The sequence below is a fragment of the Schistocerca americana genome, chromosome 2 (genome assembly GCF_021461395.2).
Source record: "Schistocerca americana isolate TAMUIC-IGC-003095 chromosome 2, iqSchAmer2.1, whole genome shotgun sequence".
In the NCBI taxonomy this organism is placed as follows: domain Eukaryota; kingdom Metazoa; phylum Arthropoda; class Insecta; order Orthoptera; family Acrididae; genus Schistocerca; species Schistocerca americana.
In genome coordinates, this window is record NC_060120.1 from 591,610,873 (window position 1) to 591,624,497 (window position 13,625).

A 13,625-nucleotide genomic window follows, 5' to 3' on the forward strand; every position below is an offset into this window, starting at 1 on the left:
AAAGTAAACTGTGACTGCTACATTGCACAAGCTGTTATCCCCATGCTACTGCCATTTCATCAATAGGAAGGTGATGTGCTTTTTCAGCAGGACTGTGTAAAATGCTCAGGATTGCAAGATCATAAGGTCTCACACCAGTTGAACATGTAAGAGACATGATTAAGTGGAAACTTACTTGTTCTCCAGGGCCTGCAAGAACCATTGCTGAATTGCAACAAAAGGCAGAAGAGGCCTGGAACAATCTACTGTAGGTTGCCATTGATCAGCTTTATGTTCATTTGTATGTGAGAATACACGCCTGCTTTGCTGCAAGAGAAGGGAGCACACTGTCTATTGATGTAACTGTTTCAGCACCTGTTACCATGACGTGTGTTTCAGGTTGTCTTGATTTGTTAGAAAACTGGTGGACGAGCAGGAAAAAGGTCAAAAATTGTTATTTAGTGCAAAGAATTTGCCAAATAAGATACTGCTGTTGAAATTTGTGGAATGTGTAATTGTTAACTTGCTATCATGACCATTTTTCTGTCAGGTGTGTGTATACATTGGATTTTGAGGAATGAGTGCCTAATGCAGATACTACTGCCAAAATTTATAAAGCCCAACTGCAGATGAGAGCTGATGATATAGTACAAAATATATTTTTTTGCAGTTCTCATTGTTCAAAAATACATTAATCACCACACACGCATGAGTTTTTATGTGACTAAAAGCAGTTTTAAAATTAGTTTAAGCTGTTAGTGTCTAGATTTTAAAACGAGTTTATCTGACACACATAAACTCACAATACACAGTGGTTGTACTGGAAACCAGTTTGTATTTGAAAATAAAAATGCAAAATGAACAAATTTTGCACTTAGGTGGTTTCATGCCAAAGATGGATACTGTAGAATTAGTTTATCGTACTAAAAGCAGTGATAATCATTAAACATTAAAAAATTTCTTCTATATTAGGCAGCTAATAATGCCACAGAATATAAGAACAATATGCATGAGCATTGCTGAAGACTGAAATGCATGGAAAAGTATGGAAGAATATTTTTAAATGCTAGACAGGTTTAATTCAGGAACCTCATGGCAGATTAAAATTCTGTATCACACTAGAACTGGACCAGGATTCGGACTGATTTTAAACCTATATATACTATCTTTTCAGAGAATGAATCAACCTGATAAACAAGTGGGCAATTTCTGTTCATGCTACTGGTTTTTAACTAGTAAATATTATCTTTCAAGCAAATGTGTGAGACTAAAAAACAAGTGGCCAGTTTTTCTTCCTGTTCTGACAGTTTGAAGAATGATAAGTTATCTTAATGTATACAACCTAATTACTCACACAACAGCTACAGAAGATACTGCTTTGAATTATCTTACAGAAGATTTTTGATGGTGATAAACAAGTGGCTATCACTTTTTCTGTCAGAACAGGCATGCTTGTGATAATGGACACTAAATAGGTGTGTTATCTCAGAATAATGCAATAATTACATTTATATATGAGCACTACAGTGTTGAGATAAACATTTCTGGGTTTAGCAGTTTGAAGCATTGCCAATGATGATTCTTTTCAACATTTTATGTCTAACTTATGCTGTGTTAAGTTGCATTACTTTGGAGCAAGTTCAGGTAGAAAACTACTGGATTTCATCTGTCAGACAGTTTTGCTTCTTTTTCTTATTCTTGTAGACTAAAAATGTTCATGAGATGCAGCTCAATAGTATTTTGGTTTCTGTAACTTTTCATCCAATTCCAATTGTTCTGTTACATTTTAACATCTTTCACAGGCACTTCTCTTTTCCTACATATTTATTAGTTATGTGAAGAATACTACTACTGCTAACATTTTGGTCACATATACATACCATTTTTTAAAATATTGTTGATGCTGATCTCATGTACAGGGTGCAGAAAGGATATACAAAACAGTTGACACACCTCTAGGTCCTATTAGAGGTCGGCAGTTTAACACTACATCTGGTAATCCTGTGTTTATTTTTCGAGGTGTTCCATATGCTCAACCTCCAGTTGGAGCACTTCGTTTTAAGGTGAGTAAAGCATTTAAATAGACAGTAGGATAGAGCAGTGTTCCTTGTAATAGTTTCCAATCAAGTGTTGACATGGATTACCCTTAATTCTAGACCAGCCACATAGATTTAGTTTGTCATAAAACTTAATTTCAGAACATTCTCCATTTAACAGTGAATTTTTCATGAAGGTAATGAAATGTGTACCATGTAATGAATTTTTGTTTTTGTGTGTTTGGACCGGAAAAGGGTGAGAGGAGGGGGGGGGGGGGATATATAGTCTAATCTAAAAAGCTGGATATAAAAGGAAAAAAAAAAATTGTGAACAACGGATATGTCATTTCTCTCATGTAGCACACAGAAATTGCTGAAATATTATTTTGTGAAGTGAATGAGTCACAGGTGCTTTGTAACAAAACTGGAAGAAGAAAAAGAAGTATGTATACAAGTGCCTGGCTGCATATTCAAACCAAAACATGAAAGACAAACAACTACAAAATTAAACTGGCTCTTAGTGAGTAGCATATGCCTCCAAAACTCATTGCAGGTAACAGAATATTGAGAACAGCGAGAGATAAGTTCAAGACAAATGACTTTTACCATTAAATTTTGATAAGAGTAAGTTTACAGAATTACGTACTTTCAGTAAAATCTATTGAAACAATGAATTGCAAGAAGTAGACAGTGTTCAGTTTTAGGGAACTACAGATAAACCTTACAATTAATGAAGCACAGTAATTTAGCAAACACTGCAGATTACACATAGATAAGTGATATAAAAATCAAGTAGTAATTTATTCACCTTGTTATATTCCATAATGAGGTATGAAATCATTTTATAGGGAAACTCGTCTCACAAGCAGAAAATTTTGATAATAAAGATATGTACATGGATATTAATGTACTCATCTCTCTTCCAGAGTATATTAAATGTCCTTTGGTAACACAATGTGGTTTAAGAGCTGAGTAATTACATCTACTCTGCTTCTTGCAAATTCTTCAGTGTATGCCAGTTGTTTCCAACCTGGGGGGAGAGTCATGTAGGATTCAAAGGGGGAAGAGGGGGACAGGCAACTCAGGAGAAAGCAGAAATATATGGTCAGACAAGCAAAAAATTTTATATTCTTATTACAGATAGTGTGCATTTTAGTAGAGTTGGCAGCACCAACTTTGCCTCACACTTCACCGGGTTATTGGTAACATGATACATTCTACAGTCTGTGCTATGCATTCTTAGCTCAGTGTTATGCCTGTTGTTCTGTTAAAAGTGAGTAGCATTTTGATTGGTTTTGTACGTCTACGGAAACAGTCTGCTGAAAGAAGAACATATAATGTAGAATGGATTCACAGTTATTGAAAAAGACCAAGTACAACTGCTACAGTTGTGATGTATGTCATAATATCCTCAGTAATGACGCATTGTGCCCTATGTATCTGGTTTTTCAGCACCAGGTGAGCTGTTGTCTATCTACAGCTTAGCTGGTGTTGAAAAACAAACCAAAAGAGTTTTTTGTTGGAAAAAGAAATTCTTTAAGTCACATGGCATTGGAGTCTACTGGGATCTTTCAGCAGCAAAATGAAGTGCATGAAAGTTCTCTATTTATAGAAAAAAAAAACCTCATACTTTTGATGAGACATTAATCAAACCTTCCAATCTTAAAGCAACTAGATTCATCTTTGCAAAAGATAGTTAGTGAAAAATGAACAAGATACCTTTTTTCAAACAATAATGTGCAATGCAGGGACAAGGAAATGGCCCAGAATGTGCAAGACAAGCCAATTAAAAGACTAAAGGCGTATCCATTTTTACCTTGCAGTTTGTTGATTCTGTTGATATAGCTCAACAGTGTCAATTAATAGTAGATGGCCAGTTTGTGGACATGATGAAAATAATGGAGAAACTATTGTTACCTAAAAATTTGAAAACAACATCAAAAGCTTCTGATATATTTTCTGCTGGTAATGACATTTTGGTTCAAAGGACAGAGTTATAGGAATTTCTACTGATGGGACACTGCCATGTTAGGTTCAGTGTTCTGACTTCCTAAGCATTGTCAAATAAAATGATCCTAATCCTATTGGCTCTCATTTTATGATCCACAGACAAGCTCTTACTTCTAAAACTTTGCCCGACAAACTGAACGCTGCACTGAGAGTGGCTATCAGGGTGGTTGATAAAATTAAGTCAAGTGCTGTGAATACTAATTTTTTCAAAGTTCCATGTAATGATCTCAGTTCTGAACACCAATCTTCAATCTTGCATACACAAGTCCAGTGGGTTTTGAAGGGCAATGTGCTATCCACTCAGTAAGAATTGACATCATAGGTAGATATTTTTCTTTCAAGTAAAGGGAAAGCTGAGCATCATCATTTATTCACTGATGACAGATTTATATTTTTCTTAGCATATCTTGCAGACTTCTTTGAAACCCTGAGTAATCTGAATTTGAAACTACAGGGTAGAAACACCATTATAATGGTTGTCAATAAAGCCATAATGGCCTTTTTGTAAAAGTCACAACTGTGGAAGTGTCACCTGGATACTCTCATTACTGACATTTCATCATTCCCTCAATTCAATGAACTTCTAGGTAGGCAAAAGTATGATGTCAACACTTGGGGAGTTATCATCAATGGTCATCTGGAATGACTTCAAGAAGAGTTCAAACTTTATTTCCCTCATTGGTCTCCAGAAGACTGGCAATGCAAATTAGCATGATCAACCATCAAAATTAATGTACACACTCTTCCTGATGAAGTACAAGAGGATGTAGTTGAAGTGAAATGTGATTTGAGTGCTAAAAAGCATTTTCAACAAATATCATTGGAAGAATTGTGGTCCATTTTCCTTCCTAAGTACCCAGGAATCCAAAGAAAGCCTTAAGTATATATAGTTCTCATCTGCATACCTATATGAGACTGGACTCTCAACACTAGCCATCATTAAAACAAAATACAACAGTCGCCTTAATGTGGAGAGTAACCTTAGATGTGCTTTAACTAGTTTGAAGCCATATATTGAGGAGCTGCTTAAAGAAAGACAATTATATGATTTTTTCTTGTGACTTTCAACACACAAAAAGATACTAGATGTGAAAAGTATTGCCTAAGTAAAAATAGTATCACTAGGTATTTAAATAAGCATTAAAGATATTTCTATTTAGGCTACTGAGACCTTTGATAACTCTTTTTTACTAAAGTGTGGATTGCAGATTATTGCCAAATAAAGTTTGTCGAAAGAACCAAAAAATTAGCAAACAAAAACATGAGATATTCTGTGGTTGCAAAAAGATTTGACAGGGGGGGGGGGGGGCACTTCAGATAGAAAACGTTGTTGAGAACCACTGGTGTATAGAAACAGACATGGCAAAATGAGTAGTGAAAAATATCTTGCTTCATCTGAGAGCTCTTTTTTTAGAGCAAAATTGTATAAGTACTTCTGCAAAGAAACTGGCAGTTTATCGCCAAAACATTAGAGGCCTTTGCAATAATGTCAATGAGCTTATAGTAAATGTCCATGGATTGGGAGATATAGTTTGTGGTCGTATTTTTTATTTTGGTGAGCACAATGTTATTTCTGCTATAAGTAATTGTAACTTAGCAAATTCATTCTCAGATAATATAAAGAATAGGTGGTGTAGCCATCTATGTTAAGAGCATTGTCACATGCAGTGCAATTGATGTGCAAAGTTTTTATCCAGAGAAACTTTTGGAAGTGTGTGCCATAGAACTGCCTTTAAGTAATTCTTATTTATCAATAGTAACAGTATTTTAATCTCTTTTCAAAGCAGTGAGACTCTCTCCTAAAGTAAGTCTTTAAACACAAAAAGTTGGATAGTGCTTGGGAACTTCAATGTAAATTTTCTAATGAACTCCAGGAACAGATCAGACCTGGAAAATTAGATGTCCACATATATCTTACTTCTGTAGTCAGTTTTCATACTAGAATAACCTCATCTAGAAGCACAGTAATTGACAATCAATTTTTAGACTAGATCAAAATAGATGAGACAACTACTAGGCAAGTCCTAAACAGTGTCTCTGACCATGTTAGACAATGACTCAATACTAAAAGTTCAAGTGTTTGTAAGAATGAAAGTGGGCCTTCTGGTATTCTGGACAAATGACTTTGAAAAACCTCCAAGCACATGGAATTGAAACTTGGCCACTAGGCAGAGCTGTTAAAAACACGAGTGCCTAGCATCATCTTGGCATGACATCACACACCATATTGTTGCTCCATCAAAGGTCATGGATAAGTTCTGCAAGGCAGTGACAGGGCACTCGGAGCTGTATTTGCTTTACTATTGTCTCATTTTTGTAATGCATTGGTTCTTGGTATTTGCTTCTGATATGTCTTATGTTCTCTCGTTCTCTCCACATTACTTTTTGGTCTCCATTTGTCTGTTTCCTTATAATAACCTTTCTGTTGCCACTTAGTGATCTGATGTTTACAGCTCCAGACCAGTTGATCCAGCCTCATTGGGTTTCTTTCAAGTCATTGCTGACATTCAGTTGAATCTCCATCATAATAACTGGTAACAAGGTAAAAAAGTTAACAGAATACCATGGAGCAAAGCTTCTGAACCTCTTGGAAAAGCAACAGCTGCAACTGCAGCAGAAACTGCAGCAGCAGTTTCAACAACAGCAACAACAATATCAGCAGCAAAATAAGTTGCTCTATCAAGAAATTAAGCTTCTGAAGGATCAACTGCATTTACTGGGTACCCAGCCAAACCTCACAATTGCAAACAAAGATATCTATTCCCAGTTGGACACAGAGGCTGCAGTTTCCTTGGTAAACATCCAAATTAGTAATTGTCTAGGTTCTCCTGTCTTATCCCCACCCTCTCACATGTGGGTAGTGTATGGTGACAGTTCAACTCCGATCTGGGCTTGCTTCACAATCACTGCAGCCTACAAAAAGATCACTTGACTAATGATACTATTTTCAGTCTGGATGCCTTCTCATTGTTTTGGATCCTCAATCAGTGACAGGTTTCAGGTCATCTCTGACACAGTTCCCATCCAGAAACGTGATGACATGTCATTGACATTTGAATCATTACTCAAACTTGGTCTGGGTGCATACAGATTTCCAGTCTCGTATATCCTTGCAATCAAGTGTGGTACCCCATTTTTGCTGAACCTGGTCAATTCTAGTCACCTGATGAACAGCTGTAGAGCAGGAATTCAATCGAGCACAAAAGGTTGGAGTAATTGACACATTTAAAACAAGTTTTTTGGCTACACCCCTGGTGATGGTAAAAAAACCCAATGGTGCCTTCCAGTTATGGATAGACTTTAAATCAACAGTTACTTCCCAGCAACAAGTAAACATCTATCCATACCGCTCCCAGAATACCTCCTCATAAATCTTGGCAGAGAAGAATATTTTTCTATGATCGTTCTTACTGATATATATTTGCAAACACTACTGGATGAGGATATGTACAACATAATAGTTATCAACACTCCTTTCAGCTTGCACAAATACAGGCATTTGCCTTTCATGATTTCTTATGTTGCTGCAGTCGTCCAGAGATAGCTGGAACAGTTAACCATCTTCGTCCCCACAAGAATTAACTGTGTAGACAACTGAATTGTAATGGGAACTTTCTCAAATTCAGATGGAAGCCTGTGGTCTGAACCCATCTGGATACAGTTGTCAGGCAGATTAGATGTCTTCAAAAAATGACAGTATCATCCAGATAGCATAGACATGTTGTCCATTTGAGGTGTTGAAACAGATTGCCTGTCATATGTATGAAGGTGACTGGAATGATACACTGTCCAAACAGCATAAATTTAACCTCAGGGAGCCACCAGGAGTTACGATAGCAGTCTTTTCCCTGTCAGCTTCATCAACCTTGAATCCCATAACCTGTCTGCATGTCCATAGCTGAAAAACACTATGCTCCACTCAAGCAGTCTAGGGTGTCATCAATCCACAGCAGTGGATAGGCATCTTTATTCATGATTTTGTTCAGTAATTAGCAGTTGATGCAGAAAGAGCATATGCCACCCTTCTTCTTTGCGAGGACCACTGGAGAGGAGCAAAGACTCTTGGAACATTCAATGATCTATCTCGCAGCATCTTCTCTGTTTCTCCCTGGATTATCCGTTGTTCAACTGGGGATACCCTATGCAAGTGCTGGATAATTGGTGTATAATCTTCAGAGTTGATGTAGTGTTTTACCATGGGCCAATTGGTCTGTCTTTTCTCCTCTCCAGATTTGAAAGCATCCGAAAATTGATGCACAAGGGCTATCACTTGCTGGTGCTGTGCCTCGATCAAGCCAGATCCTATTGGCAGTTCAATAGCTGCTTCCTCTGCTGCATTATTTGTAGTGGTAACAGAGCACAGTTATTTGTCAATGAGACTAAGCCAACATTCCTGAACTGGTTTGGCAGTCCTTGTGGACATACCTTTAGGGCTAAGTTGTAGCTGCTCACAGCTATTAGTGATCCAAAGTTCTCCATGACCGCCTACAATACTTATGATGATTGCTGGCATGCAAACAGCCTTTGTGAGCCTGAGTAGCTATTTGCAGCTGAAAAAACCTTCATAGTTTTACTGAGGCTATTGATCAATGACTGGAACTAGTCTTGTTGATGAGGTTGGGATAACAAGGTCTTCAATGGCAAGCAACCACCGAGAGCAATCTTTGTTGTGTTTGCTTGTTGGAATACCTTCATCAGTCTGGAGCTATGATCTTCTACAGTCTGTGACTACTTGTGATTCTTGCAAGAAGTCCCATCTTAATATAACATTATGACTACATTATGTTAAAACACAAATTCAAAGGGCTGTGTTCAGTTACTGACAGTTATTATTGCAATATACTGTTGGCTGGCTGTATTTCCCATTTAGGTCTTCCAGCAAAATTGTCTTTGCATCACAGGACATAATCATCTTTTGCTGATGACAATAATCATCTTACATTATAGGAAAGAAACCCTTGAGTCAAATAACACCTGGACAGATTGACCATCAGTGATGACACCAGTGAAATTTCCTGACATCTTGGTGATAGTCATCTATGGAAGATTTTCACCTGTGGTGGCCTCATCTTCATAGATGGTCACCTTGCTTGATTTTTCAGAAGTTGGCAGCTATGCAAGCGGCTGGTATCTCTACACTGTGATGGGAAATGCCTATGCCATGTTGGGGAGCAAACTTGTCCAAGGTATGGCAACAGGCTTTGTTCCATAGATTGACTATAATCATCTGTAGTTGAGTGGAATGAACAAAACTGTTATGATTGGTGACATCTGGTGGCATAGTAGTTGTTGAAAACTCACCTTTTCCCCCTCCTAGAGCATTCAACATGTCCAGGATGTCCACAGTGGAAAAATTCTGGCATGTGGTTCTCTATCCTCCAACTGTCTGTTCTTCACATGAGACATTATACTTGGTGGAGGAGTTGATTGCACTTGCATTGGTTAGAGGCTGAGTTACTGTTTGATGATTGCAACATAAGTATGAGTTGACAGAAACATTTCTTCATGGAGCATATGACTAATGGTATTTTCTGTATTACCTCCTGGTGTATGTGGACTACATTTATGGCTGCTATCTGTTGTGTACATGGTCCAATATTTGTGGTCACCATACACTGCTGTGTCTCTTCTCTTACTATCTGTTGAATCATATTCATATCAACCACAGGGATTACATTTAGCAGTTAGTCACACTTCTTTCAGTCATGTTGCATTTCTTTGATGTACTGGCACCACATGATGAGTTCTTCAGTTGTTGTGACATTCTTTACCAGGAGAGTTTGGTAGATGTCTTTCGTGACTCCTTTCATCAAGTGAGAGATTTTGTCAGCTTCTGTCATATTCACAATGTGGCAAGTGCCAAAACATTATGTGTGTATGACTGTGTCATTTTGCCATGATGGTAAGACCTGTTCTTCACTTTTTTGTCTGTTATTGGGCCTGCTGTTGATTTGTAACTAGACATTTTCTTTAGTTCAGCCTGGAATTTGTCTCAGGTATTGAGTTTTACTTGGTTGTTTCTGAACCACCACTGTGCTGTGCCATCCAAGTAAAAGTACACATTTGCCAAACACATAATGTCATCTCATCTATTGTAACTGGTGACTCAGTGGAATCCCTTCAGCCACTTTCTTTGGTCCTGACAAGCATCTTCAAAAAACACTGATGGATGTGCAGCTGACTTACTGCTGTTTTGTAATCCATCTGTCACCTGAATATACAGATTTTAGGAACAATTTACTTCTTCTAATCTGGTTCCTGTCCACCTGTGCCATGGCTTTTACGTTGTATAATTGGAGCCACAATGTTGTAGATGTTTTGAAGCACCTGTCACCATCACCAAAGAATGTCCCATCAAAACTACAATCAAATCCAACTCAAAAGACAGGGTCATCAGTGAAGTACAACAGTTAGATCTGAAAGCACATTTATTACTGACACCAGTGTACAGCCAGAACAGAACTGACCTCCTAGGCAGAGTATGCAGCTACTTGTACAAGCATAAAATATACCAGAATATACAAACATGACAATCATAAGATATTTCAAAGACCTTCCCAAAATGATGCATACAGAATAACAAATAATTGCTGGTGGATGGGTGTAAACTTGCATCCTGCAGCATACCAGCCAGTGATGTTAATCACTAAGCCACACTGTATGCACCACAGCTCCTGGCAGTATTTCTTAAAACCTGTTTCACATTAGTTTTAAGGATAACTATAGATACCATTGCAACTATCACTATAAAGTAACCTTGGGCAACTGATAAGAAATTTTGAATTTTCCACCAAACTATAAGGAATCTGTTAAATATGAAAGATGAGCTTCTTCTATCACTACAGGAAATTGAAAAACCTACAGGTATTTATGTAGAAGTGCTAACAGATCATTATTTCAAAGCGACCAAAATGTAATATATGTTCCATGATGGATACAAAATAATATCCAGTTGCTGTAAGCATAATATAAGAAAGGAGTGAATGACTATATACACAAAAGTGGAATAAAGTCTTAAATGTTTACTATACTGAACAGCTTTTTGACTGCTGGATTTTAGTTATAGACTTGGAAACATGCAAGAAGGTAATTCTGACCGTGTACAGGCCACTATGAACCTATTTTCCCTACACAATGAGTTAGGGACAGTTACCAGGGAAGGCAAGAGAAAAGATGGCTAAAATCTGGGATCAATGTATCTTGTGCCAGAAAGATAGAGCTTTATCTAATGAAGGGGAGTAGTGCTAATGAAGACTTGAAGGTGCATTACAAGCAGTATTTATAAATTCTTCAGTGTGTCATTGAAAATACTAAAATCATGTGCTGTGTTCAAAATTTTCAGAATTCTTAGAACAAAGTACAGGCAGTTTGGAACATTATTGTGTGTGAGACAAATAAACTCAGCAAGTAAAATGATGTTCAACTCCTGGCAATACTAGCAGTGAGATGAATATTGCTAGGCTCAAAAGCACTTTCCACTAAATTCAATAAATTCTTCCATCAGTTGATGGCAATACAGTGACAAAGAATGGGACTGTCAAAAGTAGATCGGGCAGACACACTGACATGCACTGCGCACTTTATCTCCACACATAATTTTTGCTAAACCTAGTTGTTAAAGAGATCACAAAAATGCATAGGTCACTGGAAAGCAACAAATCTTCTGGTTATTGTAATATTTCAACCAAAGTACTAAAATCTTGGGCTGAGTTGGTAATGTCCTTGAGTTATCTTTTAAATGACTGTATAAGTCAAGGTGTATTTCTTGAAAACTGAAGTATGCAGCTGAAACAACTATTTGTGAAAGTGGAAATAAAAATCTAGTTTCTAATTATAGACCAATCCCCCTCCTTACTGTAGTCTCAAAAGCTTTTTAGAAGGTTACTAATACCAACATATTGAACCACCCATATTATGATAACATTTCAGCAGCTCATTTTGGCTTCCATAATGGCTTCTCCATAATGGCATAATGGTTTGACAGAGCACTGAAAGACCTGAGTCGAAACAAGGCCCCTGGAGTAGACAACATTCCATTGGAACTACTGACGGCCTTGGGAGAGCCAGTCCTGACAAAACTCTACCATCTGGTGAGCAAGATGTATGAAACAGGCAAAATACCCTCAGACTTCAAGAATAATATAATAATTCCAATCCCAAAGAAAGCAGGTGTTGACAGATGTGAAAATTACCGAACTATCAGTTTAATAAGTCACAGCTGCAAAATACTAACACGATTTTTTTACAGATGAATCGAAATACTAGTAGAAGCCAACCTCGAGGAAGATCAGTTTGAATTCCGTAGAAACACTGGAACACGTGAGGCAATACTGACCTTATCTTAGAAGAAAGATTAAGGAAAGGCAAACCTACATTTCTAGCATTTGTACACTTAGAGAAAGCTTTTGACAATGTTGACTGGAATACTCTCTTTCAAATTCTAAAGGTGGCAGGGGTAAAATACAGGGAGCGAAAGGCTATTTACAATTTGTACAGAAACCAGATGGCAGTTATAAGAATCGAGGGACATGAAAGGGAAGCAGTGGTTGGGAAGGGAGTAAGACAGGGTTGTAGCCTCTCCCCGATGTTTTTCAATCTGTATATTGAGCAAGCAGTAAAGGAAACAAAAGAAAAATTCAGAGTAGGTATTAAAATTCATGGAGAAGGAATAAAAACTTTGAGGTTCGCCGATGACATTGTAATTCTGTCAGAGACACCAAAGGACTTGGAAGAGCAGTTGAATGGAATGGACAGTGTCTTGAATGGAGGATATAAGATGAACATCAACAAAAGCAAAACGAGGATAATGGAATGTAGTCTAATTAAGTCGGGTGATGCTGAGGGAATTAGATTAGAAAATGAGGCACTTAAAGTAGTAAAGGAGTTTTGCTATTTGGGGAGCAAAATAACTGATGATGGTCGAAGTAGAGAGGATATAAAATGTAGACTGGCAATAGCAAGGAAAGCGTTTCTGAAGAAGAGAAATTTGTTAACATCGAGTATAGATTGAAGTGTGAGGAAGTCATTTCTGAAAGTATTCGTATGGAGTGTAGCCATGTATGGAAGTGAAACATGGACTATAAATAGTTTGGACAAGAAGAGAATAGAAGCTTTCGAAATGTGTTGCTACAGAAGAATGCTGAAGATTAGATGGGTAGATCACATAACTAATGAGGAAGTATTGAATAGGATTGGGGAGAAGAGAAGTTTGTGGCACAACTTGACCAGAAGAAGGGATCGGTTGGTAGGACATGTTCTGAGGCATCAAGGGATCACCAATTTAGTATTGGAGGGCAGCGTGGAGGGTAAAAATCGTAGAGGGAGATGAAGAGATGAATACACTAAGCAGATTCAGAAGGATGTAGGTTGCAGTAGGTACTGGGAGATGAAAAAGCTTGCACAGGATAGAGTAGCATGGAGAGCTGCATCAAACCAGTCTCAGGACTGAAGACCACAAAATCAACAATGGCTTCCCTACATGGAAAGCAATGTGGTCTTACAAACTTAGTTCTAGTGTAAATAAACAATTAAAATTACATTTTTCACACTTTCTATAATATTGTCAAGGCCTTTAATTGTGTAGATCATGAAATTCTACTA

The 13,625-nt window shown here is 37.5% G+C and overlaps 1 protein-coding gene across 2 annotated transcripts in view; it reads left to right on the forward strand.

The window, feature by feature from the left end:
- Window positions 1–1,424: 1,424 nt before the first annotated feature.
- The window catches only part of LOC124596021 (esterase FE4-like), a 150,332-nt gene continuing 138,131 nt past the window's right edge, over window positions 1,425–13,625 (forward strand). The window contains exons 1-2 of one of the 2 annotated variants that reach the window (XM_047134980.1): window positions 1,425–1,454; window positions 1,899–2,042. Coding sequence is in view for 1 of the 2 variants with exons in the window: in XM_047134979.1 (XP_046990935.1) it covers window positions 1,552–1,623; window positions 1,899–2,042 (216 nt within the window). In the remaining variant the exon portion in view is untranslated. Of the gene's footprint in view, window positions 1,455–1,515; window positions 1,624–1,898; window positions 2,043–13,625 lie in introns of those variants that run through there. The other variant, XM_047134979.1, reaches the window with a different exon arrangement.